The following is an 18,545-nucleotide window of genomic DNA, read 5'->3' as shown; positions in this document are numbered from 1 at the left end:
AAAAAAAAAAAAAAAAAGAGAAAATATGGTGAATTCATCCAAGTGTTTTCTATGTCGCTTGTTTTCATTTGGATTTCGGATATTGGAGCCTATCCAAGCTGGGTTTGGACAAGAGGCTGCCAGTCACTCACAAGAGACAAGACAAACTTCTATTCACACGCGCATTCAAATTTATGGAAAATTTTGAGTCTTAATTGAACTTAACATTTAATATTTTGGAATCTGTTTGGAAAACAGACTCTCAAGGATGCTTTGCAAAAAGACACAGATTATACAGCACTAAATAGATAGAAGGTGAGTTTAAAAAGTGTATACAGTATTTGCCAAAGAGGAAGCCAAAATATTTATCCCCTCCAAAAAATATATATTTTTGAATATCAGTTACAAATTCCGTTTGAATGTAGAATAATTTAATTCCCTCTAGTATAGCTTTGTCTTGCAGATTTTTTTTCGAACACTGACTATTAATATCCAAATATAAAAATGTAGTTTAAAAACGTTTCAGCGAGTTATCTTACAAAAGTGGGCCAACATGCAGTAGATGGTAGGTCAGGCTGTGAAGAATTAAAAATAGACAGAGCTCGCTAACTGAGTCATCTGACTGCCTCTGAGATAAATGCGCATCAGAGTTCATCAGCAAACAAGCTGCTCGCTATCTCTCTGTTTCTCTTTGCATTTGGGTGTATAATTTGCTTGCATCTTTAACATTACTTTAAAATACTATATTTATTGTTAATACTTCCTCAAATAGAAACCTCGACTGAAATAAATAGACACTGTGTGTGTCGTCCAATTGGAAATACCGAAGACACACTCAAAATCTTTACAAGAGTGTGAACCACTACCAAAGCTTAGCAATGGACCACTACAAAATTCTAAAATGGAAAAATCTGAAAAAGCAAAAGGATGTCGAAGATTTTTAATCATCCCATGCATGCACATCCCAAGACAGAAATTAGTGGAAATTCGTGATGTTGTTACTGCGGAAACCTGCTAACAAACAAGCAAACGGCCTTGCAAACATCTCCTGAGGGGGAACTCATAAACACCTTTTATACTGCCTGTTGAAGATGGAATTTTTCTCCCTGTTGTATAAAAAAAAAAAAAAAAGGAAAAAAAGTATGTCTAATTGTCTTCTGTTATAGCTTTGTGACTGTGTCCCTGTGAAAAATGTCACCATCCTCTTGTCCAGGTGAGACAGGTCTGGGCAAGTCCACCCTGATGGACACGCTGTTCAACACCAAGTTTGAGGGAGAGCCCACCCAGCACAATCAGCCCGGCGTGACGCTCAAATCCAACACCTATGAACTGCAGGAGAGCAACGTGCGCCTCAAGCTCACTGTCGTCAACACGGTGGGCTTTGGAGACCAGATTAACAAAGAAGACAGGTGTGTTCCTTGCAGATATAATAAAACAGGACTAGGTCTACACATTGAACCCCAGCTATTCGCGTGTGAGGCATAGGGACCATGCTATGCTGAGAATAGCGAAAATCTGCAACGTATTGTTCCCCCAACTGAAAGCAGGTTTGTGTAATTGCATTTAGAAGCCACTAGATGGTGGCGGAGCACTTACAAACGATCATAAAGCATCAACACCATGCATTTAGCATATATATCATAATTCCATGTTACATAAGTCACTGTATTCATTAGTTAAATTGCTCCAAAAAAAGCAAACCCCCTTCCTATGAGGCTCATCAATAGTATTATCTAGCCTACTATACCATAAACAACATGCTAGCACAAGCTTACATGACATAAAATTGGGCAAGAAAATATTCGCACTCTCACTGTCACATGAATAGTATTAACGTACCTTTTAATATTTACATTTAATAAATGTTAGTGGGTGCAGGCAAATTTGTAGCTGCTAAGTAGACTGCGCTAGCGAGTAGTGGCTTCCTCTGGAGAGAAACAGAAACATACTTCACTTTTGACTGTACACATGGATGTATTTAAAGATGACCAACAAAACTGGACATCTCAAATGCAGATGAAAAAAAAAGCGACTAGTTGAATTGTCAGTGAAAGACTTGATAGGTTCCCAAAGAAATCTGCAAATTCACAAATGCTGACCTGCAACTATTTAGGGGTTGACTTTGCATCTATTAACCATCTCTGTGTTTCCCTGCCAGCTACAAGTCCATTGTGGAATTCATCGATGCCCAGTTTGAAGCATACCTCCAAGAGGAGCTGAAGATAAAGCGCACACTCCACAGCTACCACGACACGCGCATCCATGCCTGCCTCTACTTCATTGCTCCCACGGGCCACTCACTCAAATCCCTCGACCTGGTGACCATGAAGAAGCTTGACAGCAAGGTAAATGCCACGTTCATCTCGGTCACCTTAATGCATGAGTAGTAGAATGTGGTTAGTTGATGTGACCGATTATTTCACCTTTCACCCTAATTCCATTTCACTTCAGGGACTCTTATGCAAGAAGCGTATCTGTGTCACAGCAGCAGAATAAATAAAAAGCAGTAGAATTGTAACTTCAACTGCACGACAGATGATAAAAGTGAAGTAAGGACGATATAGCTAGTTAAGGTTAACTATGTAAAAAATATGAATTAATAATGTAATGAAAATAATTTAAATATTTGAAAATAAATAAAATATTTTTCGCAACACAGACAAAAATATGCATCTGCAATATAGTCCGACTACGTACAAGGTGAATCACGATCTAGCCGGGGATTACTGCTTGATTAAATTTGAATCCCTTGTTTTATGGTACTACTATAACTGTTTGTCAAAGCTTATCTTCCATGTAGAACATGGCTGGAAGGATGTAGCACATCACGATTCACCAACCTTTAGGGAAGCCCTCTGCCTGTATGTATATCATCCCAAGTGAATTATCAGTGTGACTTATCTGAAAAATGCAATCAATTCTGTGGCTGCTCCTGCATTTGTGCGACATGCTCTTCTCTGTGGGCTCATTTGCATGGACCCCACGAGCCATCCAACCACCGTTTGCCAGAGCAGCTGCACCCCCACGTCAAACACTCACAATGATGTGCAGCTGCCTTGTTATTTTACATTTAACCTCTGAACGCACACTTCATGAACCAGGGGATGTTACTTTGAAGGTTCACCGTCTGATAGCAAAAAAGCATCCCAGAAAGGAGGCACGTTGATGGGAAAGTCATGTTTTTACATCGCCTACCGTCCGGCTGCTGACTCAACGTGTGTCCATAATGGTAGCACTTGCTTCCAATTTTATGACGTTATATCTTTTTGATTCATTGTCATTTAATATTAGCAAGTCACATTTTTACTTTAGCGAGAAACAAAATCAGATCTATTTGGATGCAGCTCTCAGTGTTGCCCCCTTCTACCGATGTTATAGTAGCTTCTGTCTTCTTCTCTCAACCCCAAGGTCAACATCATCCCAATCGTTGCCAAGTCGGATGCCATCTCCAAGAGTGAGCTGGCCAAGTTCAAAATCAAAATCACCAGTGAGCTAGTCAGCAACGGTGTGCAGATCTACCAGTTCCCCACCGACGACGAGTCAGTTGCAGAGATCAACTCCACCATGAACGTAAGCCGCACAAAGTTTAGAACGTGGAGATTGGATGTCTGTGACCACTTTAGCTGTCAGTGAGCCGCCCCATATGTCGTTGTCACTACAGACTGTCAGACAGCTCAGAGCTGACAGTGTGGGAAAATGGGCTTGTCTTTCTCACATTGAGTCAAAAATACCTAAAAGAACAGCATGAGTGTGCAAGGAGGAACACAATCAGTTCGGGGAAATAGACAATTATCTTGCTTTTTTTTTTTTTTTTTTTTTGACAAAGATATCCCACGATGATGCCACGATGATATGAATGTAAATCAGCAGTGGTACAAATCATGTATCCATCCATTTTCAACTCTGCTGATGCTGAACAGGGTCACGGGGGTGGTGCTGGAGCCTATCCCAGCTAATTTTGGGCAGAAGGCGGACTATGCCCTGATCTGGTCGCCAGTCAGTTATAGGGTACATATAGAGACGAATAACCATTCACACCCGCAGCCACACCGTCACCGAGTGGGAACCGATCCAACGGTGCCCACTCGTAACTCAGGAGAGTGTACCAATACGCCATCAGCAGCTCAAATCAAATAAAGAACAAAAATATTTTATTTTGAGTTGATTAAGAAAATTTTTAAAATAGGATATTTTTGATCCGATTCTGATCAGCTGAAATTTACATGATCGGCCCCGATTTCTGATTATGTCGATTGGATCAGGACAACCCTAGATTTAGGTAAGATGTTCACAATTAATGCCGCTTCTAGATCGATGGCCTTTTACACGCTGTCATCTGACAGAACGACTGAAGATGGACATATAGCTCTCATACTGTCCCAGAAGGCTCAAAAGGAAAATTGCTGTGTTGAATGTTTCCCCCTCGTTCATCAGAATAGTGACATGGAAAAAATGCGTAAAATGCCTACTTTCATCGGCAGTGTGAAAAGGGTTCTTGAGCGAGCATTGTTATTTCATCTTTTCCAGATTGTGCTGTATACTTGGCATGGCGCTGGTTGTTGCAACTCTCTGTTGGTGTTTTTTCCATGTGGTGATTTTGTGTGGAAACAAAAGATTATTTAGAATCACCAGTGTACACGTGGACATTTCCTCAAAGCAGACGTCTTATCTAGTCACACGGAAATGTGTTGTTTATATAGTCAACTTTGTTTGGGTTATTCACTGTTCTCTTGTGATAAGGAAGCCGGCAGTGGACCAATGCTCATGTCTCATTTAACTCCACAGAGCCATTTACCCTTTGCCGTAGTGGGCAGCACGGAGGAGGTGAAGATCGGGAACAAGATGGTCAAGGCCCGCCAGTATCCCTGGGGCACGGTGCAGGGTAAGTCAGCTTCTCTTCCTGCCTCGCCGGAAATGTCAGCATGCGCCGTGCCATTCGTCTGTGCCGCCCTTTTCCTCCTACGGCCTCCACAGCCTCATTCAGCATGTTGAGCTGTTACAGCACATGACACTAATGGACGGGACTTTCAATTGATTTGAATTGACTTGTTGAGCAAGCCATAACAATGAGTTGCTAGCACCCAGTAGCCACACTAGTTTATGAGCCCTTTGAAACATGTGAAATTTCAGACTAAGTTCATGTTTCAAGCATTAATTCGGAGGTCTTCCTTCTTTTTAAAACATCCACCCCCTTGAGCAGCCTGACAGCTTGACACGTCAACCTCCAGAAAGCCAAAACCCAACCTATTTACGGTCAATAAAGGTGCCATGTGGAAACAATAGCCTTAATATTATTGTTTTTATGTCAATTAAACATGAGTTCCACCTTTTAATTTCCTAAAAAAAAATTCACCAGGTTAGGCTTGTTCAACATTCTTTTACGTAGGCCTCCAGGGTAAATAATGCTCCATTTCCTGCACCAATTGCCTAAAGAGGTGTCAAAACCCTTTTAAAAGCTGCAAGTCATGTGTTTCACTCCTTTCACTATAGTACAATGTGATAAAAATTAAACTTGTATGGTTGAATGTTTGCAGCCAGCGGCTTTTTGTGACAATGAGTCATGTGTTTTGCATGCATATGTACTGACATGGTTTCACACACTAGCTTGGTCAACAGAAATAGAATTTGATATGGTCTCTGTCCAATTCTTAATGTTCTGTTTATTCGGCACGTCTCCCACAGTGGAGAACGAGAATCACTGCGACTTTGTCAAACTGCGAGAAATGCTGATCCGAGTGAACATGGAGGACCTGCGGGAGCAGACGCATACGCGCCACTACGAGCTGTACCGCCGCTGCAAGTTGGAGGAGATGGGCTTCAAGGACACTGACCCTGACAGCAAGCCCTTCAGGTACCAGACACAAGGCTCCTTTTTGTCCCCCCTCCCCATCTCGAGTCAAGGCCTTCATCATCAACTCTCATCTCTTTTTCGCTCTGCTAGTCTTCAGGAGACGTATGAAGCAAAGAGGAACGAGTTCATGGGCGAGCTACAAAAGAAGGAAGAAGAAATGCGGCAAATGTTCGTCCAAAGGGTCAAAGAGAAGGAGGCGGAGCTTAAGGAAGCAGAGAAAGAGGTTGGCATGGTTAACCCGCTGCCACAGCCGTGTCACAAGACTCATCTCACAGTTTTATTATCCTTTTATTCCACACGTCATTTGTCTCCGCCTCACAAAGCTGCACGAGAAATTTGACCGCTTGAAGAAACTGCACCAGGATGAGAAGAAGAAGCTGGAGGACAAGAAGAAGTCCCTGGACGACGAGCTCAACACGTTCAAACAGAAAAAGACTGCCACTGAGCTCTTGCAGAATCAAGCCCAGCAGGCCGGGGGCTCCACCACGCTCAAGCGGGACAAAGAGAAGAAGAAGTAAGTGTCTCCATCCTAACATCACAACTTGAAATGTATTGAAATTCAACTTAAAGGTGTTCAATAGAGTTGAGGTCAGGGGCTTGATGTTGCTTCATGCACTGCAAACAGCAAAGGGCTTTCCCAAAAATTATAAACAGTAGGAAAACGAATGCAATGTTTTCAGATTCTGGGCCAACTAAGGAGTCTCACCAAGACAACTGATAAATCGATTGATTGATAAATGTGTGTCCATACATTTGTCCATGTTGACTCTTAATATTGTTCGCGATTGTCCAATTTACTAGGGTTTAATTTTAATGAGCCCCTCTTATGCCACCAAGTCCTCAGTGTGATTTTTTTTTTTTTCAGCTCATGAACAAAAAGCCTGGGATTTGTTCAATTTTAATCAACACTGTGGATTTTTCACTGTGCCAAATGCCTTCTGAAGCTTTTATGTTATGAGTGCATTTATTCCCAAATCAACAAAGGTGACTTGCTCTGAATACCTCGTCACAATAAATTTTGCTCATATCCCAACATACATCATGAGTTTAACTACTTCTACTTGACTTTTGCAAGCAGGTACTGATTGTCAACTCAGTGGGTTTAAAAAAAAATCCCCTGTGAGGTTCATTAAAATATGTTTTTTGTTATATTTTCTTAGAGGTGGGCAAATGAACCAGTGATGCTAATGTGAATGCTGTGTGTGCTGGTGTGTGTGCCGGTGCGTGTGTATGTGTTCGCAAAGAATGAACACAACTTGCATTCAACTTCTCTTCCTAAGTATCAGCAGGAATTTTAACCTTCCTTAACACTGCTGTTAATAACTCAATTTTAAAATTTGCACGACCACCAATTTTTATTTGTACAGTGAAACCTCTAAAGTTACAATAGATGCCCCTGAGTTCATGCTAAATAATTGTCAAGAATTGACCGATTGTTTGAACTTGACAAATAAATCCTACAATTGTTGAATTCAGATTCAGGTAAAGATGCCGCCAAAGGCACCACAAAACATCAAGCTCAAAGGCATCATGCCATACAACGGAGAATATCTATTTACAACCCAGGACTAGTTGGCCGTCAATCACATAACCACCAATCATTTACACTCACATTCACACAATGGACAATTTAGATTCTTTAATTAATGTAATGTATGTTTTTGAAAGGTGAGAGGGAGCTGAATTAGATCTGAGAATCAAACCCAGAACCTTAGAACTGTGAGGCAGACGTGCTAACTCCAATTTCCTCCCAGTTTTTTTTTTTTTTTCAAAATCCAAACAAAACACGTCCCGAAATGGGTTGCATTCAGCCTTAGATGTTTTTCTGTACATACAATTTGTGTTCTGGTTCATCACTTCCTACAGGACACAGTTACAGAGCGCTGCTTGTAGTGTGGATGTCAAAGTGTAAGTGCATGTATCACCCATGTTGCATCCGTCATATTTTCCAGTTAACTGCTCCTACACTTGATGCATGCTGCTTGATGCACCCTGTTCTGGTAAGACCTGACTCGGCATCCCACAATTTAATCAAACACCAACTTGCCACAACAGCTGTTTATGTAAATTGACAGTGTTTATCGCTCACGTGCCAGCTACTAAATCAGACAGTTATCATCACTTTGTTGCATCTGTCCTCCTCGGATACACACAAGTCTCCTTTTTGTGGAGAAGCCATTCTCTGAATGCCCCTGCCTTTCACACAGAGCCCTTCGAAAGGGTCATGCCAGAACAGCGAGCAGCCTCAGGGCCCAACTGTGTTTTGTTGGGATCTTTTGCCCCCCCCCCCCCACACACACACACACACACACACACACACACGCCCCGTATGCCGATACTGGTTCAAGGGACATTTGGTTCCAGGCTGCATTGAAAAACAGAATCAAATATATTTTGACCATAAGAGCCTGCATATGTAACACCTTGGCTCGATCACATGATTGCAACAGTCGTACTTAAAATACGTTGTTTATCACTACAAGGGTTTCTCACATATTGCATAAGATGTGGTTACATGCTTGCAAATGCGACAATGAAATCTTCACAACTGCTTTGGCATGTGGACCTACTAATTACAACAAATTCATTCAGTGTAGGGCGGCACAGTGGGCGACTGGTTAGCACGTACGCCTCACGGTGCAGAGGTGTAGGGTTCGATTCCGGCTCCGGCCTTCCTGTGTAGAGTTTTCATGTTCTCCCTGTGCCTGCGTGGGTTTTCGCCTGTTACTCCGCTTTCCTTCCACATTCCAAAAACATGCATGGCAGGTTGATTGGGCGCTCCAAATTGTCCCGAGGGGTGATTGTGAGCGCGGATAGTTGTTCGTGTACGTGTGCCCTGTGATTGTCTCGAAACCAGTTCAGGGTGTAATGTGCCTACTGCCCAAAGACAGCTGGGATAGGCTCCAGCAGGATAAGCAGATTGGAAAATGGATGGATGGACATTCAGTGTAATTGCTTTTTTAATAATTTGTTTTTATTTGCTTTTGTGCCGTTTGTCAGAAAAATGCTTTATGTGAAACTAGTCGGTGGGGCAAAATGTTTGGGGACCTGTGCTGTAGGCTACTCTCGAGGAGCACACAAAACGGGTCCAAAATTAGATCTCACGCTTTAGATCGCCGCTAATTGTGAGCCGGCCATCAATTATGCTGATGCAGATTTTTTTTGTATGGAACAAAACAGTAACGGCCCTTCTCTCTTATTTCCAGAGAAGGATTCCTGTAGAAAAGTGCTCCCTTGTGGCCACCCAGCTGTGAATGATCGTCCCTTACAGTGAACCCCTCCCCAATGTCCCTACAACCCCACAAAATGCCCTCAAACCTGGGCGTTGCTCAGTTGGACTCCTTTTTAAACACACCATTCTAATTATGATGTTTATTCTTTGTATACAAGATACATTCCACGCTTCTCTATTTTTCTATGTAGTGTCTTTCTTGCATGGCGTGTGTAGTGCGCTTTTTATTTTCCATATTAACACACAACATGACCTTGTTGTGATGGGCAGAAATGTGCCAAAGCTCAAGCGAAACACACTCGTGAAAGCTTCATTTTTAAACATAACTGTGCGGAAATTAGTGACTATTTGATTATTTTTTTATTTGGGGGGTGGGGTTAATTATCAGTACATGGAAGTGTGGTAGTATTTGAAAAGTGCCATTGCAATTACAATTAGGCAATATCATTAAATTGCTTTAATGATGTACAACATATGATGATTAGGGCCAAACTGAAAAGGGAAACAATGTAAAATTAAGGGGGGGTAATAGTCATAGGCCTTGCAAATAGTCGGAATGTTGCAAGAGAAAAAGCTGTAGTTTACAAGAAAGACAAGAAAAGAATGCATATGAGGAACAAAAAAGTCATGATTCTAAGACAACAAAGTGGTAATTTTGCAAGAACATAAGTTGCAATATAACAAGAAAATAGTAGTGGTTTGGCTGCAATAAGATTAGTATCGTATGAGAAAAGTTGTAATCTTACCGGAAGAAAATTGTGATGTTCAGGCATACAAAGTAGCATAGTTTGTATGCAGCACTTCTTACAGAATATTCCAATGTCAATTTTAAAGTAAGATTAGATTTTTCTTGAACAATTTGAACTTTTTGTATCATTAAGACTTTTTGTCTCCTCACTTTTATGCAACTTTGTTGTGAAACGTGGTTCTGGTTAATATTGTACTTGTACTGTAATACTATTACTACTTTAGCTCCTTGCAGATTACCAATTTATTCTCATAAAATGCCATCCTTTTCCTTATTGGATCTCAGTTTTCTTGTAAAATGACTACTTTCCCTCGAATTTCAATTTAGTTTTCTAAAAAATTTTATTTTTTTCTCATTAATTCCGCTTTGTATTGGTTAGCTAAAGAATAATACAGTAGAGGTATGATTAGGCAGTTTCCCTCTGCTTTAAGTTTGTCACGGTCTGTACATCTTGTTCGTTCACTCTCGTCTAACCAAAGCACCAAAGGCTTTCCTTGGAAAAAGTAGTTATTGTTCAAATCCCACTCGGTGCTTAAAGACAACTAGCAGGTGAGCTATGAAAGCTTCTAAACCTACTATTAGACTTTGCAGCGTCATCCTGAGTCAAAATGTGCCATAAGAGACTGAAGCAGTAATCTCAGACACATACTGTACACAATGAGTGTTTCGCTTGGACTTCTATCTTTGCCACTTCTCCCCATACCTCATTGACGGTCATGTGTTTTATACCTTTTCTATTGTATTAGCTGTCACATTTGCACTTTTGTTTTTTTTTTTATACACAAATGTGATGAAATTTGTATGTATGTTGTCAGTGCAATTGATACTTTTTTTTTGTTTGTTTCTGCGAGTTTTTATAATGGCACATTTTAAAAGTCAGTGGTCATGTTTGTACTCCCCCAAGTTGTTTGTCTACAGAGGAAATAAAGGCAGTTCTCACCATGTTAGGACATAATTTGTTTATGTATATGATCATTTACAAATGATTTCTCTCAAGACCAGAGACCTTCCATGTTCCTCAGTTTACTAGTTTGTGTGTATTTCCTTTGCAGTTCTCCCTGGCTCTGCACTGAGTAGGTCCCCATCTCTAAGGGACCTTCCTCAAACGCCACCAATTTTGTGGGACCTCATCTTTCTAGGTTTTTTTAATACTGTGTACTGATTTATTTTTTACTTCACTGTTCTTTTAATTCCCTCTTTGCTACCACTTGGACTCTTCTTCCACTTAAGACGAGATGGTTATTTCCATGCTTTCACATTAGATTTTTTCCCTTCATTTAGGAATAGCAAAACGTTGAACTATATTCACTCATTGTCATTTTCTGCCACATTTGGAATTTGAATGCATTCTAACCAAACTCTTTCCCTGATACCAGATACATCTCTGTTTTACTGACATCTACATCTTTGTCTTTCTCTTTGTAGCTTCTTTTAATGTCTTGACCATCTGAAGAAGGCGATGGCAGCTTCATCAACAACTAAGCACCCTTTAACTCTTCTGTTCTTCTGCTCCCCCTGCTGCTGTATTGACTTTTTTCCCCTTTCTCTCCTATCACATCACCTCATTTTTGTCAAACATGGGCTTATGTAGACTCGCATGGTATCCCTGCCCCACCTTGTGACACTCTGAACCAGGTGTTGGGGACCTACAGCTCCTGCTGAGGAATTGCAATTAAAAAGATCCAACCATTTAAACCCCAAAAATGCTCACAGCAAATATTTAACAAATAATTGACAAAGTTCCCCACTTCTGACCTTAAACACAGGCCGGCAGGGCAGGGTCGACAATTTATGTGTACTCGTCTTAATGTTAAATGAAAGGCCTCTGCGAATCACGGGAGGAGCGGGACATGTTAACTAAAACATGACCTAAAAAGTGTAGGCGTACACTGATATTTAAAAAAAAAAAATATATATATATATATATATATAATATCACCAAATTGAAGTAATCACTTTGCCAAAGCGATATCAAAACATGAGCACTTTTGATGGTGCCCATGTTTACATGCCACTGAATGCCATTGTGGTCACATGTAATGGCCTTTTTGACACATGCTTTAATATTCACCAGCCTTCTGTATTCCATATTTCGCATGCATTTATAAAATCATTTCTTTACCGCTGTGACCTGCTTGTTTTCCATCCCCAAAATAACTTTTCCTGTTTCCTCAAAATGGTGCAAATCATGAGGATGAATTTGTTAAATTCTATCATTACAGCTCCTTTATGTTGCCAAATATTACGATAACTTGGAGTTGAAGTGAACCCCGATGGGAGTATTAAAAAAAAAAAAAAAAAAAAAACAAAGAATGCCCATGCATTTATATAATTTATAAGGATATATTTTGTGTATTGAAGTGCATTGAAGACTTGTTGTTTATGACCTATGCTCTTGGGTGGTGCAAAGTAACATTTTTGGTGTCAGAAGAAAACATTTTCTAGTATCCGTACATCATGTCAGAAACCCTCGACCACTCGAGCTATAATTCAATATCTTGCTAAGTTTAATTCCATTGATGTACATTTTCAATAAAAAAATGAACCAATAATGTTGCTTTTTTGTCATTATTTAACAATATTTACTTGCTCGTATATGCTGTTACATTCAGTTTGATTTGGGGATTAAAATCTAATTGACAAAATTTGGAGTACATTTTAATAATGTAGTTGTAACTGAGTTAATAAAATAAATAATAAAAGAAATTACTAAACAAAGCATTGATTACTGTTGCAATACAGTACTGTACTGTGTACTGTAGTGTTGTGCTTGTCGCAAAGCATCGTGGGTACTGTGTCGTACTGTGATGACGCCATGACAGATTTAAGCTAGCGGGAGCAGAAAATGGATGGTCCTTGTCCGCGTAGCCGACTCTACATGCTTTGCGAGACGCACTTTCCTGAGGGACTCTGACCTGAAATGTCCCTATTTTCTTTGAAGACAATTTAAAACATCAATGAACCGGTTGTCCGGTTTTAATTCTGCTACATAGCCAGTAAGTTGTACTCGCAAACATCAGTTAGCCGACAGAGGCTAACACGACGCCTAATATTTCTGTAGTCATCACTACAAAAGAGCGGCTGAGTCGATAGGGGCTCTTTGCAGAGAAAGGTAAGAGGACAACAAACGTGACTGCTCACACACGCACACAATGCAATTTTGAAACGAAGCCGTGGGATGTAACGCTGACGGATAGCGATATCGGCCTTCAGCTTCGGTCGGTCATTTAAATGCATACAGCGGCCTCACGAAAAACAATCATATTTGCTTCAAATCAGTCCCAAAGTATTTAAATTTGCTGCAACTTAGTGTGGAACGTATTCCTCTCATCTTTATGCTTACTGTACTTTATGCTTACTAACGTTGCTGCCCATCCGTAATGCGCATCTATCTATCTATCTATCTATTTATCTATCTATCTATTTATCTATCTATCTATCTCTATGTGTGTGTACAGCAGACCATTGTGTAAAACAATTAAATGAAAAACAGTAAGGAGGTGCTTCTTACACAGCCTGCTGTATTTTCACACCATCGTGTTGTCTTTCACTAATCAGCGCTAATGTAGTAGTCAAGTCACAATTACCGGTACAGTAAATCTGGGAATCACTTGTCCACCATAAATGTAAAACAATCAAATGAAAACTAGCAAGTACGTCCGTAACTGAGCGTGCCTCCCTGCACTGTGTGACAACATAGTCCTACGCTACTGTTCAAAGTAGTGAACTGCATGCCATTCATAACCTTGAAATGTTGTAAGATAAAATATATATCTGAATGGAACACACTTTTAGGCCATAAATGTAATCTACTGAAATGGAAAAACAGTAAATATGGCAGTAACTGTGTGTGCTGTGACCGTTGTGGCCCTTATGACGATGTTCTTATACTGCTGCACAAACTAATACATTGCACACCATTCGTAATCTGAAAATAGAATTACTGTAAATGTATCTATATAAAACACCTTTAGGGCAGCAGTAAGAAACGATGAAATGGAAAACTACTAGGTATGGTAGTAAGTGAACATTCCTGTCTTACGCTGTGTGACAATTTATTCTTACACTGCTGCGCAATCTACATGGTTCATTGTTGTCCTTTGTAAGGCCCAAAACTGTATACAATAAATCAGGATCATTTATACAGAATGAACAGCACTTTACAAAGTAATTCTTTGACCTGTATTGAATTGCCATGGTCCTTAGTTGTTAATGTCATGTTTTTGCCATCTTTGGTGTTCTGAACAGGCATGGCCTGGTTTTGATTGGAAGCTGCAGGCTGCAGGTGATGGCAGAAGGCAGCGGTGCAGACGAAATGCACTCCTTTGACCCGTGTCATAGCTCTGAAGCAAAAAAGAGACATATTTCTACTAATGGCGGTGAGTGTCATTCAGTTGAATTGAAAAATGGTTGAAAGGAGACATGTTTTAGAAAATAGACTTCCATAGTTCATTCACAATTTGTTTTTAACAGTGCCTGCTCACCAATTAAATATTGTGTGAACCTCCCAGAGCCGCCATATTCAGATGGACTACGCAGCAGTATGGTCATGTCAAATCCAAAAGCTAAGTGGAGCAGCGCAGATTAGCATTGGCAAACATTATTAGTGTTAGCTTCTAATAAGCAGGACAATAACTTGACAAAAGTAAAACTGTAAATAGTCACCAGAAGTGACGAACAACTTCAGCAGAACACCCCTACCCCAAAAATGAGGCGATCTGCTGAATTGGGCTGATGTACTGCTACTAAAATACACTACTCACAAAAAGTTAGGGATATTTGGCTTTCGGGTGAAATTTATGGAAAATGTAAAAAAAATCATTTAATTAATAATGTTATTTAGGTAGTATGGTATTGTCACTGTAATATTCACAAAGTATATAGGGCAGGTCTGTTCCGACTGGACACACCTGCCCACACTGTAACACCACCACCACCAACAGCTCGTCTGCTGACAACAGAGACTGATGCATAGCGCTCTGCTTGATGTCTCCAACATCGTTGGTGGCCATCATTTCTGCTCAACGTGAATTGACTTTAATCAGAACAGCACTGAGGCCCACTGGTCCTTCGTCCAGCGTAAACTCTCCCTGGCCCATGTAAGACGCTGACGCATCTTCCCGATGTTGCGGTCAGGTACCCTTGCAGGTGCTCTAGTACTCAGACCACGCTGATGTAAACTGTTTTCAATGGTCTGACGTGACACTTGGGTGCCTCTCACCTCCCTTAAACGTCCCTGGAGTTGAGTGGCATTCATCATTCGGTTTCCCAAGGCGTTCTTCACAATATAGCGGTCATCAGCATGGGCTGTGGCCAAAGGACGTCGACTTCTACATCTTTCTGTGACTCTTCCAGTCTCTCTGTATCATTGTTGCAACTGCTGATGACACTCTAAGCTCTGTGGCCCGGCTGAGAACGTCCTGTTTGAAGCATCACAGTGGTAAGGTACTGTTAATCCATTGTTAGGTGTCCTCTTTGTCTCGTGATGTCAATATGTGAACAGCATGATGAGGGCGACTGTTTAAACACCAGCTCTTATTGAACCAGGATATTTATTGTTGAGCCAAAGATCAAACACCTGTTGTGAATTTTGCCATTAAGGTCCTCGTTGAAGAATAGCAATTGTGCAAAAAGTACTAAAACATTTAACAGTTGGACATATGCATTCAAAAACTTAGAGGTGATATTGAGTTCACCTGTGAAGGTTTGAATGCATTTTGGGCTTGTCCTGAAATTTCACCCAAAAACCAAATATCCCTAACTTTTTGTGAGTAGTGTATGTACTATTGTTTCATTTTTGATGGTGAGCTATGGCAGTACTTTTCTATGTATTTACCGTATTAACAAGTGTCACAATCCAATTGATATCCTCGCTACGTTTCTGTATCACATACTTACAGGAGAAGAGCCCATGAGCAAGATGGCCATGTCAAAGTTTGGTTCGCGGCCTCGATTTGAGCCCGTACAATTTGTTAGCGGTGGCAGCAGCAGCACTATTTGCACCGGTGGGGCAGCAAGTGGCGCTGATGAGAAGGAGAACGATAAGGAGCCCAGAAGGAGGGAGTCGTATGCTGGTCGATACAGGGAATATGAACAGGCTTCCTACAGTGCCACTGGCAGAGCACCGAGCACCTCCTCCCTCAGGCCTGCTTTTGACTCTTGGGCTTCCCGTAGAGATCGAGACCGGGACAGAAATCAGGTTCCTTCCTGCGGTCCAGTCAGCTTGGACTACGGTGGCCGAGGCTACTCATCAAACTTTATGGCTAAAGTACAACAAGCCTATACGAACAAGTATGAGACCTACAGCTCTCGCAACACAGATTTCTACTCGCAGCCTTATCGGCACAATGGATATGGAGGAGGGAATAGATCAGGCGGCTGGGACTGTGGACGTCAGGGTTTGGGGTACAGTCACCAGGATCGCCCTTATAACCGAGCGTACAGCGGCCCTGCCACCTCTCAGCCGGGGGCTTTGTCACAGCCTCTCCCTATCAACCAGGCCACGCTAGTGGAGAAGCAGAGGCTCGTCGCCAATTTGGCGTCCGCGTTGGCGGCCTCTTTTTGGGACCCTCAGTACACAACTGGGACAGAGGCTCCAAATTACAGTTTCATGTTGAGTCGCAGTATCCAGGCCTGCAAGACCAACCCTCAGTACATTTACGTCAACCTGAAGGATATCCCTCATGCCGATCTACCCAAGAACCGCAAAGTGCCGGCAGATGGCTATGCTTGTGAGCTGAGGTGTCAGGGAGTCTATCTCGCCACGGGATACTCGGGCAGTAAAAATGGCGCGAGGGACCGCGCCTCCGAGAATGCCGTCAAACTCTTCATGAAGCCCGTCGAAGTGCGCTTGGTGCCACGCAAGTACAGGCACACAATGCTCAATGACATTGTGGTGTGCCAGATGAACTGCCCCGCCCCCAGCTTAACGCCTGCTCTTTGGAACCCCGAGAACATTGGCTATCCCAGCTTTAAGGGACCCTATGAGCCTGACATGCGCAAGCACTGGACTGAGTTTGTAGTCATGGACAATGCCCAAGACGCCATCTGCATTCTCAACAATTCCGCCGCTTTCAGTCACATGAAGGTGGACTACAAGTTCGAGCTGCTGCCCAACGGCTCCTGGCTGTGCAGCGTCTACGTGCAGGATGAAATGGTGGCGCAGGCCAGTGGCACCAAGAAGAACTCAAAACACGCCGCGGCAGCAGAGGCCCTGGCGAAGCTGCGATTGAACCAGGCACAACGACAGCACCAACACCAAGGGCCCCAGTACGCCCGGCGAAATCAGCAGTCGGAGTTCTCCGGTGGGCAAATGGGCATGAGAAAGAAACATCTGAGCGAGCTGGTCATCTTGGAGAATTCCGATAACGCCGTGTGCATCATCAACGACACGGCTCAGTTCAACAAGGTGACAGCCGACTACAAGTTCATCTGTTTGCCTGATCATCGCTGGAGGTGCGAGGTGTACTTGGAAGGACAGTACGTGGCAGCAGGGGTGGGTGTCAAAAAGCAGGTGAAGCACATTGCGGCACAGGAGGCCTTAGACACCCTGAGACAGACGCAGGCCGTGGTCAAGTCCAACCTGAGGAAGGAGGGTCACAACGGGGCCATCTCACGCTCCCAAATCCTGCGTCGCTCCGGGGAGGAGGCCATGAAGCAGGAGATAAAGGAGGACAACATTGGGAACCAGCTGCTGCGCAAGATGGGCTGGACGGGAGGAGGCTTGGGCCGAGACGGAGAAGGCATCGCAGAGCCCATTAAAGTCAAGGAGCAGTTCTCCAGAGAGGGCTTAGGTATGGACAGGGACAAGTTGGGGAGCCAGCTTAGCAAACGGGACATTGAAGACATAATCCGCAACTATGTCAGCTCGGACCGACAGGATGACCTGCGCTTCTCCACCGACTTGACCAACGACGAGCGCAAGCAGATCCACCAAGTGTCTCAAAAGTACGGCCTACGGAGCAAGTCGTACGGACAGGGCAGGCAGCGCTTCCTCATCGTCAGTCGCAGAGTGGACACAAATCAACTGATTGGCCAGCTCCTGCAGGAAGGACAAGTGGGCCGCTACGAACTTGTCAAACCTCAGGCTTCGCACTAGTTTGCATGGCAACTCCAGCTGCCAACTTTCACTACAAAACAAATCAGAGTGCAACAAATCCACGTTCGTGATTTGGACTCTTCAGATAAAGCCTGGAAGCTTCCTGCATTCCTTTCCCAAGAAATGTCTCAGATCTTTTACATTTGTTTCCACGACACCTTTACTTTCATGTCAGCTTGTGCCCAGTGTCTTGACGAGTCATTATTTCCTTAGGCACCAAAAGTTTGAGAGACTATTTCACTGTGTGTAAAACATGAAATGCTCATCGATTCATCTAACAATGGGACTGTGGAACCATTAATCTGATGGGAGTTAAGCATTTTTTGGGGTGCAACACTCTCCGTTATGGTAGCACTTTCCATGGTTATTGTACATGAGCTTCGTCTACATTAACAAAGTGTGTCCCCAGACATGTCCGTGAATAAAATGAAACTGGCTTGACAGGGCCTAGCTTCATTGAATGGAAAGACCAGTAATGTATATCTTTTTATTTACAAGAAAATGTACATTTTGTTACATGGGTTACCAGTGCAAACTTTATCTAGACAAATCATCCTGTATGATCACTCCACTCTGACCACTGATTTATGTATGATTGTGAAGTAGATTAGAAATATCCTCAGTCTTTAAATGTCAG

At 42.3% G+C, this 18,545-nt stretch overlaps 2 protein-coding genes across 9 annotated transcripts in view; both read left to right on the top strand.

The window, feature by feature from the left end:
• The window catches only part of septin6 (septin 6), a 17,458-nt gene extending 5,766 nt beyond the window's left edge, over window positions 1-11,692 (top strand). Inside the window, exons 3-11 of one of the 5 annotated variants that reach the window (XM_019874725.1) lie at window positions 1,193-1,388; window positions 2,138-2,324; window positions 3,388-3,549; window positions 4,765-4,861; window positions 5,662-5,830; window positions 5,921-6,053; window positions 6,154-6,344; window positions 7,783-7,830; window positions 11,236-11,692. In XM_019874725.1, coding sequence (XP_019730284.1) covers window positions 1,193-1,388; window positions 2,138-2,324; window positions 3,388-3,549; window positions 4,765-4,861; window positions 5,662-5,830; window positions 5,921-6,053; window positions 6,154-6,344; window positions 7,783-7,786 — 1,139 coding nt within the window. In that variant the 3' untranslated portion in view covers window positions 7,787-7,830; window positions 11,236-11,692. Of the gene's footprint in view, window positions 1-1,192; window positions 1,389-2,137; window positions 2,325-3,387; window positions 3,550-4,764; window positions 4,862-5,661; window positions 5,831-5,920; window positions 6,054-6,153; window positions 6,345-7,782; window positions 7,831-9,036; window positions 10,763-10,862 lie in introns of those variants that run through there. The other 4 variants (XM_019874724.1, XM_019874723.1, XM_019874721.1 and 1 more) reach the window with 4 other exon arrangements.
• A 915-nt stretch (window positions 11,693-12,607) lies between these two features.
• Window positions 12,608-18,349, top strand: nkrf (NFKB repressing factor). Of its 4 annotated transcripts, none has more exons than XM_019874713.1 (3): window positions 12,608-12,922; window positions 14,059-14,189; window positions 15,711-18,349. In XM_019874713.1, exons 2-3 carry the CDS (start codon window positions 14,099-14,101, stop codon window positions 17,906-17,908), a joined length of 2,289 nt encoding a protein of 762 aa, XP_019730272.1. In that variant the 5' UTR covers window positions 12,608-12,922; window positions 14,059-14,098; the 3' UTR covers window positions 17,909-18,349. The 4 variants fall into 4 exon arrangements, 3 of the variants coding, with proteins under 3 accessions (XP_019730272.1, XP_019730273.1, XP_019730274.1); XM_019874714.1 differs by lacking the exon at window positions 12,608-12,922 and adding an exon at window positions 15,166-15,250 and having other exon boundaries at window positions 14,070-14,189; XR_002168811.1 differs by lacking the exons at window positions 12,608-12,922; window positions 15,711-18,349 and adding an exon at window positions 14,284-15,036 and having other exon boundaries at window positions 14,102-14,189.
• Window positions 18,350-18,545: the final 196 nt, after the last annotated feature.

The sequence above is a fragment of the Hippocampus comes genome, unplaced genomic scaffold (genome assembly GCF_001891065.2).
Source record: "Hippocampus comes isolate QL1 unplaced genomic scaffold, H_comes_QL1_v1.1 scaffold118, whole genome shotgun sequence".
Taxonomy (NCBI): Eukaryota; Metazoa; Chordata; class Actinopteri; order Syngnathiformes; family Syngnathidae; genus Hippocampus; species Hippocampus comes.
This window is presented reverse-complemented; position numbering and strand designations above follow the sequence as displayed.